We start from the raw sequence: 18,763 nt of genomic DNA, 5'->3' as shown, positions 1-18,763 counted from the left end.
ACTGTAAGCACTTTTGCCCCCTCACACCTTTGTCGCACCATCCGGACGGCGGGCGCCGCTGAGGTGGCGGCCCTACATAAACATCAAAAGTACTCAGCACTCACTAATTACCTTTTCGTCCCAGTAGCCGTAGAGACGTCCGGTTGGTGCGCAGAGGCAAAAACCTTCCTTAGGGAAGTAGGTCGCTGCCTGCAAGAAAGGGGCCTTGACCCGCGCTCCGGGTTTATTCCTGGTGCAAAGGGTGTCCATCGCAATTCAATGCGGTAACGCAGCGAGTGTGATGGGCACCTTTGCGCCAGGGGTAGCGCGGGGAGGCCTCTTTCAGTAGTTTTTATATTCCTTGTTTTATTTTAGATATATTTAGGACTGTTACTTTTAATTTAGTATTATTCATAAATGTATTTAGTTCATAAGTTATTTATTTGTCTTTTTACTAATAAATTGTAACTATATCTTACGGCTGACATTAGAATTTGAGCCCGGGCCCTTCTACATAGTAGGCAGGGTCAATATCGACCAGGCTAAAGAAAAACAATTTCAACATCATCATTTTTAGTATCTCTTTCTAGAATCAGGTAACCACATATACACTTAAAGATATCGCAAATTATTGATTTTGACACCTAGATTCAAAGAAAAGTTCGATTTTCGATGAAATATTAAAAACTCGAACTCGCGGTTTTTAACCAAAACCGACCCCGGTTTTGCATCGGTTAAAAACCGACGGTTAAACTCGATACTCGGTTTTTTCATTACTCGGTTGCATTCCCTACTGCTGTGCCCCATCACGCATTAACCAAAGAGGATATAACACTACGTTAAGACACATAACGGCCGTAACAACCATTGAACACTGGCTTGTTTGAATTTGGAATTTGGCGCATGTGAATACGGTACACATTTAAATGAAAATATCTGGGTGAAAACATATAAAAACTCGAAAATGCGCGTTTCCCAGAGATAAGACCTAGCTAGATCGATTTTTCGCCCCCGAAAACCCCCGTATAGCAAATTTCATCGAAATCGTTAGAGCCGTTTCCGAGATCCCCGAAATATATATATATATAAATAAATAAAAAAACAAGAATTGCTCGTTTAAAGGTATTACATAGATTTATAATGTTGTTATTAGTTACCTATGTATTGTATAGGTAGTGACTAGTGAGCAAAAGTCGATTTTTAAAATTTTATATTTATTATTAGACTTAAAAGCTTCCAAAAACGTATAGTTTCGTTTGTTTTTCGCTTCTCTTATAATAATCAAAGAATAAGAAAAAGTTTAACGACCCCTTCGTTATAGATTGGTATATTATTAGCCACATACTGTGTTAACTGTTAATATATTTTCTCGTGTAAAAATATTTTCCGCAATATCAATATCCAGAGAGTAAGATCCCCAGTTATATGGAGAATCGGTCGTCCACTACTTATCCTCTTAACTTAATGCCTATACATATACCTACCTACTATAATTTTTTGCTCATATAGCCGTATGGAGATTACCAAGAGGAAGTAAGGGCAATTAGCAAACGTATGAAGCGTCCTGCGAGCGCCGGAGATCGAAGCGAAATTGCCAATTAGTCAGATATTACGTGATCCCATCCCCGAGTAGTGATGTGCCGAGCATTCCACGTTCCCGAAATTGTGGTAAAAGGTAATAGATAATATTATGTTAACAATAGCGTAGAGAGATAAATAAGCTTAGAGTGACTCCATAAATTAAACGAGCTTTCAAGCTAGTATAAAACGTGTAAATAATACGTTTTAGGTATAATATTGGTATATACCATCATATACCATGGTATTGGGAGGTATGGGACTTATGGGACGCCATACAACTTATTATTTATTAAATAAGGAAACTGATTGTATGGAGTGATCACTCTGATCTTTGACTCTGATGATTACTTATTTTTCTATGACAGTACGTTTAACACTGGGACTTGGAAACAAATTAAATTTAATTTACCTCCCCTCACCGTCCTCGTTACCTAATGAAAATTTGTTTGATTTTGCATTTTATTTTATTTTAAATGATAGAGTGCGGAAAGAGAAGAGTCGTGGAATGTATGACGCTCAATACATTCCGAATCCGAACAGATTCTATTAGATTTTTTTGTATTTGATAGTGTGGTTTTAAGAACCCTGTAGCTGATGATCCACATATGTAGTTTAAAATTCCCCGATGTAAATAGGTAGGTACATCCGGTGAATATTCCCGAAATGTTCCAATGTTCCCTTTACATTACAAGCACAACACTACCCTCAACGTTACGACACACCCGCCCAATTAACGCCAATTTCTAAACTCATTACCTTTCACAAGTCCCGCGAGATTAACAAACAACCATATCAAAGCAACAGGTTACGACGAAGCAATCACGAAAACGGAATACACTAACACGTTTTATAGTTTTTATTAATACATAGTTAAAGTATTAGTTACTATTCAAATTTGCTTAACGACGAAAGGAATTTAGTACCTAGTGTTGGTAGGTACACTAGGAACTCGAGGTGTTTGTGTCTAAATTTGAAGAACTCGTTTTTACGAGACCCTACACACAGGGGCAAGAAGGGACCTCTACAACAGGGTCGTTTCCTATTAGATAATAAAATTGTTCACAACCATCATAGAAACTTACACAGATTTTTTTTATGATAATTTTAAAATTAACCACTTCGTTTGCATGACAACTTTGAACTTTTTTATTCCCTTTGAAACGAACAAAATATCTTTTCGATTATTGGAGATAAAATAACTAAAGAAATAAATATCGAAATACGTCACGCATGTCAATGTCAGTACAGGGTTCTTTGGTACAGGAAACGTTATCCATACTAAGCAGGCAAGGGCTTCTCAGATAACAAATGACTCGTATATTAATTTCAAAGAAAAAGAAACGTACAACCAATTTCGTTTTGCAGGGTTATTGCTATTACCAAAAACAGGCGAGTCTTCGCCTAGTCAAATGTGATCCAATGAATACGTACGAGGGCTGTTTGATAAGTACCCGTTTATGAAAAAAATAATCAGTTGTTTTTGTTTATATGCATTTATTTTTCTTCATAGTCTCCTTTTAACTCTATACACTTGTTCCACCTATATTCAAGCTTCAATAAACCATCCAAAAAGTATGATTTCGGAAAGTCATTAAAATAGGCCTCTGTGGCGGCAATGACTTCGTCATTTGATCCAAATCGCTTACCACCGAGCCATTTTTTCAGGTTGGGAAACAAAAATAAATCGCATGGGGTCAAATCTGGAGAATACGGGGGGTAAGGCAATAGGGCGTAGCGTAATTGTGTTAATTTAGCCATCACAACTCTAGACGAATGAGCTGGTGCGTTGTCGTGATGAGACAGTACTTTTTTATTTTTTAAATGGGGTCGTTTGTCCTTCAACCCAGCGTCAAATTCATCCAATAAATTGGCATAGTACTGCCCTGTTATCGTTTTCCCCTTTTCTAAGAACTCAACCTTGCTTTTCCACTTTCAGATGATACCTAACCAACATACCCACCAGGTCAACGCTATAGTCCGGCACGAATATTGATTATGAGGCGAATAATAGACGAAACAAATGACTATCACCTTGGCTGACCCCTGACCATATGGTTGTACACAGTCGGAGAATGATTGTACTGCATGGGCACACTGGGATATACCCAACTCGTAAGTACCTAGTACAGATGTTTAAGAGCCAACAGGAGCTAAGATTTAAATATTTTAGGTAAATATACCCGTCTCGCTAACGGAAGCGGCTCCTAAAACTTGTGCGATAAGGACAAGGCGAAAAATCCTGCGTAAAAATCTCAAAAATCGAGGTTTCGTACTCGACTGTTTCCTCCTCCAAAACTTAACCAATCGTAACCAAATTTGGAAATCTAAATGATAATGACATTATCTGTGTCGGACCGTTTTGATTTTTTGACTAATTGATATCAGTTTTAAATAGCACGCCTCTCATTGCGGCACAGTCAATTAGGCCATTTTGGCCATTTTTGAAGGGCTCTAGCGCCTTAAAAAACAAAAATATCAAAAAAATCAAAACGGTCCGACACAGATATTGACAATATTAATCTGTGTTAAAAAAATCATTGCTCTAGCTTCAAAACCCACGGAGGAAACAGTCGAGTACGTTTGTATGGAGAAATGACCACTCCAGTTGGCTCTTAAAGTCTCCAAAAAGCTGGAAAGTGCTCGGATATTTCAGGAAATTTTCACAGGAAACAAAATAAACTTTCATTTTAGAAATGGAAAGTTCGATTCACATACAAAAATATTAGAAGTTTCCGAAATTTCTCCATGTGGAAATTTCGCAATTTTGGAAACTTTCCGACGGCACATCTGTACCTAATCGTGAGCGTTTGGAACAACTCACTTGTGCCAGTATACTACAGCCATGGCATATTAAACGACAAGATGAAACTCTTTGAGTTTGCAGATATGAAAGTACAAAGAAAAACTGGCGCAAGAATTACTGTTCTTGTTACGAAGCCGGCGCGCTTAGGAAGGATTTTTAATTTTTTATGCGGAAGCCTGCTTAGAAACAGTAAGGTATGGAATTTAGCAAAAAGCGGCTAAGTGCGAGTCGGACTCACCCATGAAGGGTTCCGTATTTAGGGGATTTATGATACATAAAAAAAAACTGCTAACTAGATCTCATTCAAACCAATTTGCATGGAAGTTTGCATGGTAATGTACATCATATATTTTTTTAGTTTTATCATTCTCTTATTTTAGAAGTTACAGGGGGGGACACACACATTTTACCACTTTGGAAGTGTCTCTCGCGCAAACTGTTCAGTTTAGAAAAAAATGATATTAGAAACCTCAATATCATTTTTGAAGACCTATCCATAGATACCCCACACGTATGATGGATTTCATGAAAAAAAAATTTTTGAGTTTCAGTTCTAAGTATGGGGAACCCCCAAAACTTATTCTATTTTTTCTATTTTTGTGTGAAAATCTTAATGCGGTTCACAGAATACATCTACTTACCAAGTTTCAACAGTATAGTTCTTATAGTTTCGGAAAAAAGTGGCTGTGACATACGGACGGACAGACAGACGGACAGACAGACATGACGAATCCATAAGGGTTCCGTTTTTTGCCATTTGGCCACGGAACCCTAAACAATAGCCAAATTGGTCTCGAAAAGTAGAAACATGCATTAAGTAGGTATTTGATTACATACTTATAGGTGCCGAAGACGATAAACTATAATCGATAATGATAAAGTATTAAAGCATTGATATTTGCAATCATAATAGGTACTCATAATCCACTTGCTAAAATATCACGGCAAAAGTATTATAAAATATGATCCTAGTTGACGAGCGAGGATTAAAGTTGACGCAGCTTTATTAAATAATTCAAAGCAAATTCTCTAAAACCTGTTATTCATTTTCTTGAAGTAAAAAAACTATGTAGGTATAATGGCGTAGGTAAAAGTATCCATGCACCTAATCCAAGTAAATAGAAACAGTAGCGTCGGTTCAGCCGCACAGGGCCCGCGGGACAGATTTTCATCCGATATTGCGCTACAAGAAAAACAAACCTACCACACACAGGTCACCTCTACTACTTACTAATTAAGTTTGTGTCAGGACCAGACAGAACACACCGAGAGGATAGCGCTGCGAGCTACATTCACATTTATAATAACAAATTTATTATTATACCCTAGAACTAATGAACAATAATGCTAATGCGATTCACCTATATCAAATCAATGTCATATTATTAAAATCTATACGACCGCGTGCTATTTAATAACGGTGAATAAAGTAGGTATTAAAACTGATTTGATATCATCCGCATCTTGCCGTTAACTCATTCAGAATGTTTGTTACTTATAGGTACACACAGATATTTTATATCCTAGATAAACCTATACTTTATATCCTAGATAAACCTATACTTATTAAGTAAGTGATTTTTACTTAGATTTTAATTTAACCCAGATATCATCGTTTAAAGAGTGTTATTGTGTACTAACTATGAGTGTACTATGCTATATACAACAATACTCTTAACTGATCACCGGACGGTTATATATAGTATGTCCTTGCAATAATGATTATGAATTCTACGCTGACAATGCCGAAAGCAAATGCTAGTTGTTTATCAGACATGTTGATCCAAATAGTAAGATTATTTTCCAATACTTTCGTTAGGAATAACAATATCCATTGCCGGCGTAACATGCTCATTCCAATATCCATCACAAAACCCCTTTTAGGTCCTTCACAATTACCCTCCCCTGACCCTAATCCGTAATGGCGCGATAGTGGGATAAGTAAGTGTAATTTTGGCCTTAAATGTCAGACCCTTGGATTGCAGGTAACGATGACTGGTAACTTTGCCCCCGCTCATAAATTGCTTAGACAATAAGTTAACTCGGTAACATTTGAGCAAGATTTTTTGTGCCGATTCTCTCTCAGATTTTTCTAAGCCGTTATAAAATTGCTACCCGACCCAAATACCTTAGGGAGTATTTATGTATGTAGATTTGAGGCTTAGTTAAAAATACAAGTAAGTAATATCTTTTCAATCTTTTGGGTGGGTTTGGCCGTTAGGTTCTTTCCTTTTATCCTTGATTTGTGTAACAAACAATACGAACATCGATTCGTCACTTATCAGTTATCTCCAAGAACGATGGACTAATTTTTTGGTTACAGGTTAGAGTTTCAGTAAAAGGTTAACGGAAGTTTTGCAAAAAATCAGCCCATGATTGATCCTGACAATCAGCCAATGACAGAAGGGGTGAGATAATTTAGTAACGTAGCAACTACTAATTTATTCATACCAAAATAGATCTCAATTAAGTCACATTACAGATAATTTACAATAAATACCTATAAACTAACTTATATACTAAAACTACAAATAAATACAGCACAAAACATCAATTATTATTTTAATATGATTAAAAAATCTAAAATAAACCACCCTGAATCGTACCTGGCTCAAAGGTCCCCATTATTCCTGCTGCGTTCCCCCGCTGAACTGCAATGGAAACCTGCTGAACCAGATACGACCCAGAGCGAGGATCGCAGCCCCTCTCGCGCAAACGACGCCCCAAATCCCTAAAGAAAGCGCGAGCCTCTGACCCCCAAGGCTCTGCCGTCTCGATAGCCACCTGCACAAAGTCGTACGAGGATTCCAGCGCGGAATACTTCGCGTGCTTAGCCCTTGCCGCGGACTCCGCTGCTGAGCCAGCACAACTTGTGGTCTGCCTCAAATGAGATGCAGCATAAGTGCTAACACAAGTTGCATCCCACAAAAGGCAGCGCCCCCTCCGCCACGGAATCAAGGTAAGTCCATCTGGCCTCTTACTGTCTGTGCGACTCAACCCCGGTGACTCCAAAACGCACGGCACGTTAGCCGACACTAAAGCCCGCCGCACGATCTCATTAATTGCCCCCAACCTGAGAGCCGCTGAAATTCTCAAAGAATCGTTGTCTAAGAGCGTCCCAAGCTGCGGCGAAGGCAAGGCATGTAACCATCACGCTCCCGACTCTGGTCGCTCAAGGGCTTTAAGGCGAGCCACGTTAGCACCCGAGGCAACACCCAACAGTGAGTCGAAGACGTGCTTGCTCCACAAGTCATCCCATTGCTTCTGAACAGCGGGATTGTCAGGCCGCTTAGCGCCGGGGATAGCATCCGACCATCTCGCTAGAGCATCAGAAACTAACGGGACCGGAAAATTACCACCATGTAAAGGGAAAATGCGAGTGGCAAGATCCGCAGCCCCGTGAGCCGACGCAAGAAACGCGACAAGCCCTAACCCCTCAACCGCGCATATCCCTAAACCACCATACCGTATGGGAAGAGCAGCCTGAACCCACTGTGTGTTGCTAAGCTCCACATTCAAAACCATCTCCAAAGTCGCCCTGAGCTCACGGAGATAATTTATATTATTTAGGCATAAAGTTAACTATAAGTTCGGACAAACTAAATATGGATGTAACACCATTACATCAGTTGAGAAACGTTGAATGCGGAACCCTAAAAATAAATTATCTTTTACACAAAAAATAATACAGGTAAGTAGATGCCCGCCAGCAAACCAAGAAAAATAATGAAATTTTGTTTTGATTGTTTTAGCCGTTCCCAGAAATATATGCCTACCTACGCGTAGAACTAGGTAATAAAAACATTTATTTTCGTTGTGTGCTTATAAAATTAACTTTTAATGAAGTATACGAGGGCTGTTTGATAAGTACCCGTTTATGAAAAAAATAATCAGTTGTTTTTGTTTATATGCATTTATTTTTCTTCATAGTCTCCTTTTAACTCTATACACTTGTTCCACCTATATTGAAGCTTCAATAAACCATCCAAAAAGTATGATTTCGGAAAGTCATTAAAATAGGCCTCTGTGGCGGCAATGACTTCGTCATTTGATCCAAATCGCTTACCACCGAGCCATTTTTTCAGGTTGGGAAACAAAAATAAATCGCATGGGGTCAAATCTGGAGAATACGGGGGGTGAGGCAATAGGGCATAGCGTAATTGTGTTAATTTAGCCATCACAACTCTAGACGAATGAGCTGGTGCGTTGTCGTGATGAAACAGTACTTTTTTATTTTTTAAATGGGGTCGTTTGTCCTTCAACACAGCGTCAAATTCATCCAATAAATCGGCATAGTACTGCCCTGTTATCGTTTTCCCCTTTTCTAAGAACTCAATATGTATAATACCCTGCGAATCCCAAAAAACGATCGCCATGACCTTTCCAGCCGATGGAACGATTTTTGCTATCTTTTGCGCAGGTTCACCCGGTAAAATCCACTGCTTCGACTGCCCTTTTATTTCCGGGGTATAGTGGTGACCCACGTTTCGTCCACGGTCACGAAACGACGCAGAAACTCCTTCGGGTTACGTTTGAACACGGCCAAACACTGCTCCGAAGTAGTCAGTCGGTTCCGTTTTTGCTCCTCCGTGAGTAAACGCGGCACCCACCTCGCCGATACTGTCTTCATACCCAATTTTTCTTCTAATATGTTTTGTACCCGCTTGATTGGAACATTTACAGCATCAACGATTTCTCGAAGTTCAATTCGGCGGTCGGCTAAAACGATATTTTCAATTTTCTTAACCATAACGTCTGTAGTCACCTCAATTGGGCGGCCTGGGCGATCCTCATCAAAGACGGTTGTTCTCCCCCGCTTAAACTCGTTAAACCAGTATCTGACGGTTGTCATAGAAGGAGCACATTCATGGTAAACCGCTTGCATTCTTACTTTTATTTCATCACATGTTTTTCCTTCCAAAAACAAGAATCTAATTACAGACCGATACTGCTCTTTCTCCATTTTCACAATTCTAAGTTCACGCTTTCACTGAATCGCTGTCAAATGAGAAAAAACAAAAGAATGCTGTTTTTTTAAAAAAATTCCCACCTCTGAAAAATGGCTTAAAACGATTGTATACATATTTTCGGCCCGTGATATGAATACATTTGGAAAACGGGTACTTATCAAACAGCCCTCGTACAACTATACTTACATGTAAATATTTTTGAAGTGAAAACTTCTTTAGCGGCGCTGTGCAGTTTTTGTGATGGGGAAAAAAATGTTAAATTCGTAACAGGTGTCACGTGATTGTAAGACGTAAGACGGACACGTGACCTGATCGAAAAACTGTTCAATGTCATTGAGTTTTTCTTTATTGATTTAAATGCCATCTAGTGAGTTTCGCTCTAACTGGTATTAATATAACTCGAGCACTAACAGTGATGTGCTTAGGGGTTTCAAGTAATGCGACGAAATAACGCTAGATGGCGTTAATCTCAATTATACATAGTGCTGCAGACATTTTGCAGTAGTGATTGAGTTTTCACTTCTGCCGGCACTCCCTGAGTGCGACCCGTTGTTTTTTTATGTTTACATTACATGTCAATAAGAATATTTTCGCTAAACAAGTTTGGCAATTACTTTTTGTTTAGACATAACTAAAACAATAACTTTCAGTATAATTATTTCGTAGATTAATATTGTTCTAGTGTTTTTAATTACGGTCATGACTTAAACGTCTTTCAAATTATTTAGGTGTACGAGTACCCTACCTACATATGTTGAAACTATTGTAATGAGTCTGGATCAAAGTTTCACTAGCACCCTAATGTCTAACACTAATTTATTTTAAGTAAAGGCTTGAAAGGGTTTGGATTACAAGCATTAATCCGTACAAATAGACGCGTTATTAGACTTGGCTAGACAAGGGTTTATACTTTATACTAACGTGCAATTTATAAAATACGGCCGCTAAAAGCGTTATTTTAAGGAAAGCTATTTCAACGCCACATGTACCTACCTATACTCGTATTACCTAGGTTTACCTACTTATAAACGTGTCTACCTTAATATGTGCCTACCTATCTAAATAGTTTTGGTTGGTGCGTACACACAAGCAAACTAATAAGTTACCTATCAATCTAAACTCATAATATATATATACAGACATACCTTCATCCCGTCGTAGTTAAAACGCTCCTAGATACATAATATCGCATTAGTTGAAATCCGAATGTTCCACAATTCGCTCACAACTATTAGATGAAGCTTATAATATAAGACAACCTGCGGTCACCAGACATTGGTACTCCCGTACTAAATTAGTATAGGAATGCGATTGCTTATTTCAGTTGCGTCCACTCTTATTATCGTACAGATATTATGTAAATAAATTTGTACAAAAAATGGGTTCTACGGGTGAACATGGGCCGCTGTAGATTAAAACTGTGAAGGCTGTGTAAGTGTGTAACGCGGTGTTCGCGGTGTACCATTATTACAAGTAAAAATGCACCTGGTGGTTTAACACTCCTACTAAACACGCTTTATGTATATTGTATTTTCTGTTTTTATCTAAACCATAAACCTGTACTACCTCGGACCAACCTACTCCCCCTAACTTACTCTACATAATTACACAAACAATCCTTAACATTTCCGCCTCTCCCACAAACTGAAATACGTATTATGTACTTACTTACTCGTAATAGTAGGGGAGCCCAAGGGGGGATTTTTATGTTTACTCGAGCGCGTCAGATTAAGATTATATTATGATTGATATCTTGCTACCCCGTGTAGTCTACCTTTACCCCTTTTAGCCATCTATGTTGAGCCCTTGGTTGGTGGGAAATTCAACAAATTGTTAAGCAGATTGTGGACTTGGTCATATATATTAGTCCAAATTAACGCTATAATTGTGCTATTACTAAATCTGATAATTATTTGCACGCATTTCCTTAATCTGACGGTTACAATGTAAAAATTAATCGTCAAACTTGTGTTCGTCAGATTAAGAAAATTCCTATAAATAAGTGTTATATTAAGTTATAGAAAAAATATAGCATTAACGTGGACAAAAACGACCAAACCCACAAACTGCTTAACGATTTTTTAACCCTCCACCAACCTCCCGATTCCCGAAATTAAAAAAAAATTGTAGACGCTTTCCGGCTCGCTGGAAAAAAAACTTTATATAACTTTTTTTTCTTCTCATCATCTAATATTTAGATTCCAATAGGTCTGTACGACGCTCGAGTAAATACACATTTAGCATCGTCGGCTCCCCAACTATAATGTGTTCTAATATACCCCGTGGCCCGCCACCTTTGCTTTCTATATAGAACTGTAATGTTATTGTTACAGCTTTCGCACCCTGCCTTACCTATTAGCGCGTAGCGCAGACCTTGAAATAACTAGAAAGAACTACTTATCAAGAGAGATTTATCAAGTTATACTTAAAGATGTATAGGGTCTCCAAGAGTTAGTCCTATATAATTAAATTAAAAGATTTATTAAGTACAAGACAAATAACAAAATCAGACAAACAAACAAGAAACAAATGAGGTGTCTCAGTCACGTGATGGTGCCAGCAGTGTTTATCGAATATAAAAACAGCTAGAGGTTCTTTTAAAATTACTATAAATCTACCTAACCCCTTATTCCTTAAGCAGATGGACCTACAACTAAATAAATATCTACCCTAATGGCCAGGGCATTCTGTAAACGCGCGAAGCTTAAAATTCACCCCTTAAACAATTATTCAAATTTGCTGAAATAATTAAGATTGAGGAAAATTTTGATGTTTTTTTAGGTAAAAGCGTTTGTTTGCGCTACGTAACGGCCTTTAATAGGTTTAATAATCCTTAGAGCCTGCGGCATTTATATATTAGTACTAGGGGCTGTTCATAAATTACGTCATCTATTTTTGACGATTTTTGACCCCCTAAAATCATCCAAAAATCATGCTTCGTATGACCCCGTTTTCTCCTACGTCATGCTACTATCATCCGTTGTCCAGACCCCCCCAATTAGAAATGACGTAATTTATGAATAGCCCCCTAGAGGAAGTTTACTCTACCTTGCTTTTGACCTACCTATATTTTCTACCCACAAATAGTATATTTCCAGCCGTAGCTCCAAAAGAATTTTAAATATTCAAAATCTGCCCGAAACCCTTTTATCCCCCAGCCACGAAAAGTATTTTCACTTGTCCGTTATAAACTAAAGCGGATCTTGTAATGCTGAGGATGTCACTTTCTGACACGGTAGCGGTAGTAGTACAATCGAATCCCTATCTTGTAACAATATAATAAAACTGTATAGTAGTGTATAATTAATTCTATATGACTACCTAGACTCCTTAACTCAAAAAATCTTTTTAATTTAAGATTAGTAGTTAAGTTTTGTAAATATGCATGCTTATTTTATGAAATAAACAGATTAAATTTTAAACATTTAAATTTTTTTTAGTAGTAGACCACGTAAAAACGGTTAGAGGTAGAGAATACCAATACAATCAATCACTGACATGTTACTTCGACAGGCTAGGTGACATAACAAACTGACATTGACATTAAAATCGGCACAACTATAACTAGACGCACAACTACTAATAATAGAGTTGTCGTTGACGAAGCGTGTCCGTCCCACTCACACGGTTTCCAGGTTTACCGTGGTAAAAATAAAATGGACGTTGCAGTCCCGAACTACTCATGGTCAAAGGTGCCTATATGTCTAATAGGTACTACACTATTGTGCTCGAAATCAACCATCCCACGACTATATTATCTACTAGGAAACAAATCAATTTATTGTATGAAAATATTAAGTAGAAGCCATATGTGATAGAAAAAAGCTTCAGTGCCCCGTGCTGGGAACAAACCAGCGTGCTTTGCACTTTGCCACTCGAGACACGGCAGTATGGGTCGAATATCCTCGAAAATATGCAATTTATTAAAGGCTTCCGGCGTCCTTTGGCCATATCTAACAGCATGATAGCATCGGGAACTTTTTTAGAGACAGACTATGGGCAGGGGCACTTCTAAAAGTTTTACGCACAACGATTTATCTAACGTTTGCAATTAGCACGGGCAGATATTACTGACACAACGGTGCTAGGCGCTGAATAGAAATGTAACTAAATAGGTCAAAAGCCGTGGAGAAAGAAAGGTTAATTGAATGGGAGCCCTCACGCCGTGCAACGGGGCTCGTTCCCATTGCTTACTGGATACTCGTCTCAGTGAATAAGTATAAAGTGACTTCCTCCATAAATGCGTTGTATGCGACTGGGATCATATTGAGGGCAGAGAGCTCCGACTGTCGACGGACTGATCAAAGTAACGCAGTTACAGGCAAAATCAGATATATCGGAGCGACCGAGGTGCTCAAAAGTATTTGAACAAGCATTCTAACATTTAGACAACAGAAGGGTGTTCAATAGGGTGGAGGGAATCCAAAATTCTTGAATATAGCTATGGAACCCCTCTAAAAGGATGTCTAATTTTTTATTATTTAAGGGAAAAATAATAAAAAAAATATTGGTATATACTTTTAGCCCTCTACTATTCGATTATATATAGTAATATATGCATATTTTTAATAAATTTAATTTATGCTTATTTTTTTTATAACAAGTTTTATTCATTAAATAACATCTTTTTGTTACAGATATACTCGATTCCTATACTTATTTTTGTTTGTAACGTATATTTTTATGACACCGTAAAACCACGTAAATAGAGGTTTTATGGAAAAGTCCCTTTAACCCGGATATTGTGCACAAATTGGAGTTTACAACTTATTACAGAACCGTGAAAACTATTTTGAACGTGATAAGATAATAAAAATACTACTAGTAAAAGTAAATATATGCCTAACATACGCGTGAACATGACCCAAAAAGGGCGTAAGCGACGCCGAAGGACATAATTTGACGCTCATTTAAACATATAAGTAACCCATTTTTTGCAGTAAAATGATACTTTTCGTAATAAATAACACCGTTACTTTGGCACAAGAACGTCTAAAAAAAATAACTCATATAATTTTTTTACACTGTACCATTTTCCATGTTTTACATGAAATTGCGGTTTAATATGAAAGTTTGAAATTTTATTATTTCATAAATATTGAAAAAGGCACAAAAATTTTGGCAATAACTTATTGTACGCTTATTAAGTATTATATAATTTCAATAAAATGTACACATATTAGTGAAATAGTATATTTAAATAATTGATGAAAATTTACCTTTATTAATATCTTTAGCGGCTGGGTAGAGGGCTAAAAGTAGTGTTTATTTTGAAACTTGATATAATCACTATAATCTACATGAGAAACTGCAACTTTTTGTACCGGTTCCACATTGATAATCAAATTTTTATTTTTTCCCATACAACGACGCTCCACCCTAGTGTTCAATGTTTGTGAGCACCTTGGCCGCTCCGATATACCTATTTGATGGCGACTGTAGGTACCGTCAAATACTAGTGAGTAGTCAAACCTTGCTTTGTCTTACAAGAAATAAAATTTTAATTAAATTAATTACATTTACTAATACCGAGGTTTAGTGCAAACGGTCCTAAGTGAGATCTAGATCAATAAGTATGTAAAAACTATGCATATTTTAGTCGTTCCATTTAAGTAAATAAGTAATTAAAAAGAAAAAATATTGTCGCTACTGAATGATTGTCTTTATGTAAAAAAACGGTTTATAAAATGTTGTTACAATTTTTTTGTTATACATAGAGCACTCTAGAGACAAAACGGGCCAGTCTCCGTTTTTTCCAAATTCAAAAGAATTTAAACTTGAAGTAAATATGATGAAAATGCAAAAAATATTAACACAATTCACACTGATTCGGCTAAACCAAACGCTCGAAGCGGCAGGAATGACTAGCCAGAAAGCCAGATTACTATTCCTCCAACTTTCCTGCCAAACTACCGTTGCTACAGCAAATCGCTTTCAATCTACATTCTAACAAATGGAAATTTAATTTAGCTGGCCGGGTAGCAATCATCCCTAGGCCAATTCTGTTTTAAGGTTTTGATCTTATTTTGATACGAGATTGATTCATGTCATTAGACCTCTCACGCACAACAATAAATACGAACATAATGCCTTCTGAGACGATTCCTAGGGCCTCACAAGATACAACCGTTGAAAGAAAACACCAATGGAAACTTGAATAATGTATGGAAATAGTCACCGACTTTTCGTAGCACCATACCGATGCATTTTTTCTTTTCGTTTGGCTTTTGTCGATGTACTTACGATTGTCATCTTGGCTAGGCCCCCCGGCCCCGTAGACAACATGCCAATCGCTAACGCTCCGTAGCGAACGAAACGCAACTGTCACTGTCACGGAAGAGTGATAGAGAGACAGGAAGCGATTCGATGGCGAAGCGATAGCGATTGCCACCTCGGCTAGGCCGCCTTATTGCAATTCGTGAGGACCAACTAGCTGCTCACACTGATTGGTGCAGCGGGTCGTGTCAAAATAAGATGAACCCCATTTCGAATAGTTAATACAGAATCGGCCACTTGGTAATCTATTTGGCAATCTGCAGCTATTATTTGGGGATAAATACGTTTGCCCGTTTGCGGGTAATCGTTTTGTTTATTACAGCAATATCGAGGTCTGCAGCTCACACTTACATATGATTTCAGGCAAATGTTACCTAGGATATATACCAGATCCAGGGAGGTAACTATTTAATATTATACATTTTAACTCTGTCTCTCTGTTGTGTTTTCACGGTTAAACCGCTGAAGGAACCGATTTAGATGAAATTTTGTATGGATATGACTCCCGGGTAGTGATGTGCCGTCGGAAAGTTCCCCAAAACTGCGCAATTTCCACATAGAAAAATTTCGAAACCTCATATTTTTGCATGGGTAGCAAAATTTTGCCGTGTCCAAAAATTAAAGTTTTTTTTCCTATAAAATGTTTCTGACATTTCCAAGATTTTTTTTTACTTTTTTAAAAATTTCCAGAACTTGCACATATATCTCTCGGAAAAGGACAACATAGGACATTCTTTTCAGGGAACTCATTTCATCATTATCATACGTTCATAAGGTGTAACTAAATATGGAAGTACGAATTCTACGCAGACGAAGCGCGGGCAGAAGCCAGTTGTCAGTAAGGTTGATTTCTAAATGGAACTTTATGCTAAAAGCGCCTTATGAACAACCGATGTACCTTTTAGTACACGTATCGCCGTAATAGCTCACTAATTAAAGTAGTTCCGATGGCGCTTCTAATTAAGTAATTAGTTGAAAAGAATGCCGTAAGAGTCTGTACTCTAACTACTCTCTATATACCTACGATATATGTGCCGATATCGCTCAATTTTTTAAAAGTTTTTTCAATAAGTAAGAGGACTTTTATAAGCATATTATGGAAGTTAGAGAATTTGAACCGAATAAATGGTTTTTCGATGGTATTATTAATTTCATTCCAACCAAACAACCGTTTTGGTATTTTTGCAGGAAGAGATAAAGAAAATTAGCTTATTAATAATTTAAATAATTTGTACTTATTGAGTTTTACTTATTTGTTTATGCTTGGGAGTATTTCATAAAAAAATGGCCGTATTTTTCTTTTTTTGTAGTAAAACGAAAATGTGGCTTACGATAATAAAGATAAAGAATTTAGCATCACTTTAAGTTCTAATTATGTTTATTTTTGTGAATAAATAGACTACAAGTGCTACAAGGATATAACTACTTACTTAATATACCTATATTATACGACGATCTAATAGAGCTCTACGAGTATAAGAATTGAATATAAGAAAGTAATATAAGAAGTATAAGAAAGAATAAGAATAAATATCAATAAATTAATGCATGTTATTTAATTATCCGTTATTTTCTATTTAAATCCGTACACGGACTTTTATAGGTCGAGGAAGACGAGAAAATAAACGACTTTTTTTGTCATAAAGTGTGCGTCATATTTAGCAACTTACCGCAATGCAATTCAAATGCAGATGCCCGTGCAGGCAGTCATCTATGTCGTGTTTAATTTCGCGAGTCCACTCGCCTTGACCATTGACCATGAGCTATTTCTACCACAGCGTGCGCGTAAACTCACAGCCAAGAAACTCAGGAGCGGAAAGACACTCACCTCAGGCAGCTCATCAGGTACCTTGCCCATCCATGATAAAGATAGTATGGTGCAATCACATTTAGCGTTCACGTTTCTCTCGAAATGGAGATGCATTTTTGATAATTAACACTTAACAATCACTAAGAGTTTAAACAGATTTGTGTTTGTAACTTAGCTAGACGGTTCGGGCGCATTTTAGTGTGAGTTTTAGTTTATTTTGGTGAGGATTAATCATGAATGCCGGATTGTTTGCTCGGGCCGCTGGTGACGTGACGGCGGCGGCGGTGACAGCGAGCACTGGGGTAGTCGAGCCTCGGAGACGCGAGGCGCAGGTATTGATTGATGGCCACCGGCGCCCTCTGTCGCGCGCGCCCCGCACCGGGGGAAAGCGGGAAAACCCGTGGAAAGCGCGGAGAGGGCGCTGACTTGCGGTACACGTGCCCGATTTCCACGAACGTTGAAATAACAATAACAACGAGTACCTAAATAATTGGAGAGTAATAAAAGAAAGTGGTTTAGATCCACTTTGAAATTAATTACAGATTATTCTTCGCAAACTGTTACTAAGGAAGTATTATTTAAGGCGTAGCAGTCTCGGACTTCTTTTATTCGCCCGGTATGAGTACATGATTAATTTTAATAATAATTATGTAGGTATACTGGGTCAACCAAATCTTGTCAGTAAATATTAGGAACAAAAAAACTATACTCATCCTTTTCTTTTGGGTGCTAGTACTAGTGTTAAGACAAAGATAGTATGATTCTCTCTGTCTATGTTTGAAATCAAACAGACCTTTGACACACTATACTTGATGTTTTCCCCTCTGGCCAAAAACTATCATTGTGAGAGGCATTAGTATGGCCCTGGTTTTTTTTTACTTTTCTTTAAAACACGCGTAGACCAATTATTACGCAAAGACGATTATTTTCGTGATCCAGCACATTATATGAATAATTGCTCTATAGTTCCGATCCCAAAACTATTCCCAAACAGACCACAACTCGTAGCGGTAATATTTCATACAGCGCTATTTACTTACGAACTCGGCTTTTACCTTGGTTCAGGCCTTTGTGCTGACCTGTCACGGGATATTTCGAGAATATTTCCCGACTCCTATTATGACAAAATTTCCCGTTTTCGAAATTTTTTCTTTGAGAAATTCAGTTTTAATAAAACAAAGAAAAGAAATGGGTATAAATATTTATTTTATGTTTTGTTTTTCTTTTTAGTGTTAGAGTATTATTTGAGTATTTAACTCGACATTTTAATATGGAAAAATATTATCTGATCTTAACAGTTTGTTAGAAAAATGTTGTAACGTCACTATCACAAATAATGATTCA

The 18,763-nt window shown here is 37.5% G+C and overlaps 1 protein-coding gene across 1 annotated transcript in view; it reads right to left on the bottom strand.

The window, feature by feature from the left end:
- LOC134649356 (tubby-related protein 4) overlaps positions 1-17,931 on the bottom strand; it is a 69,411-nt gene extending 51,480 nt beyond the window's left edge. The window contains exon 1 of the mRNA XM_063504070.1: positions 17,438-17,931. Within this exon, the coding sequence (XP_063360140.1) occupies positions 17,438-17,533 (96 nt within the window). The 5' untranslated portion in view covers positions 17,534-17,931. The remainder of the gene's footprint in view (positions 1-17,437) is intronic.
- Between the last annotated feature and the right edge of the window lie 832 nt (positions 17,932-18,763).

This window comes from Cydia amplana, chromosome 7 (assembly GCF_948474715.1).
Source record: "Cydia amplana chromosome 7, ilCydAmpl1.1, whole genome shotgun sequence".
Lineage (NCBI taxonomy): Eukaryota > Metazoa > Arthropoda > Insecta > Lepidoptera > Tortricidae > Cydia > Cydia amplana.
Note: the sequence above shows the minus strand (reverse complement) of the source record. Positions and strands in the feature narration are given on the sequence as shown.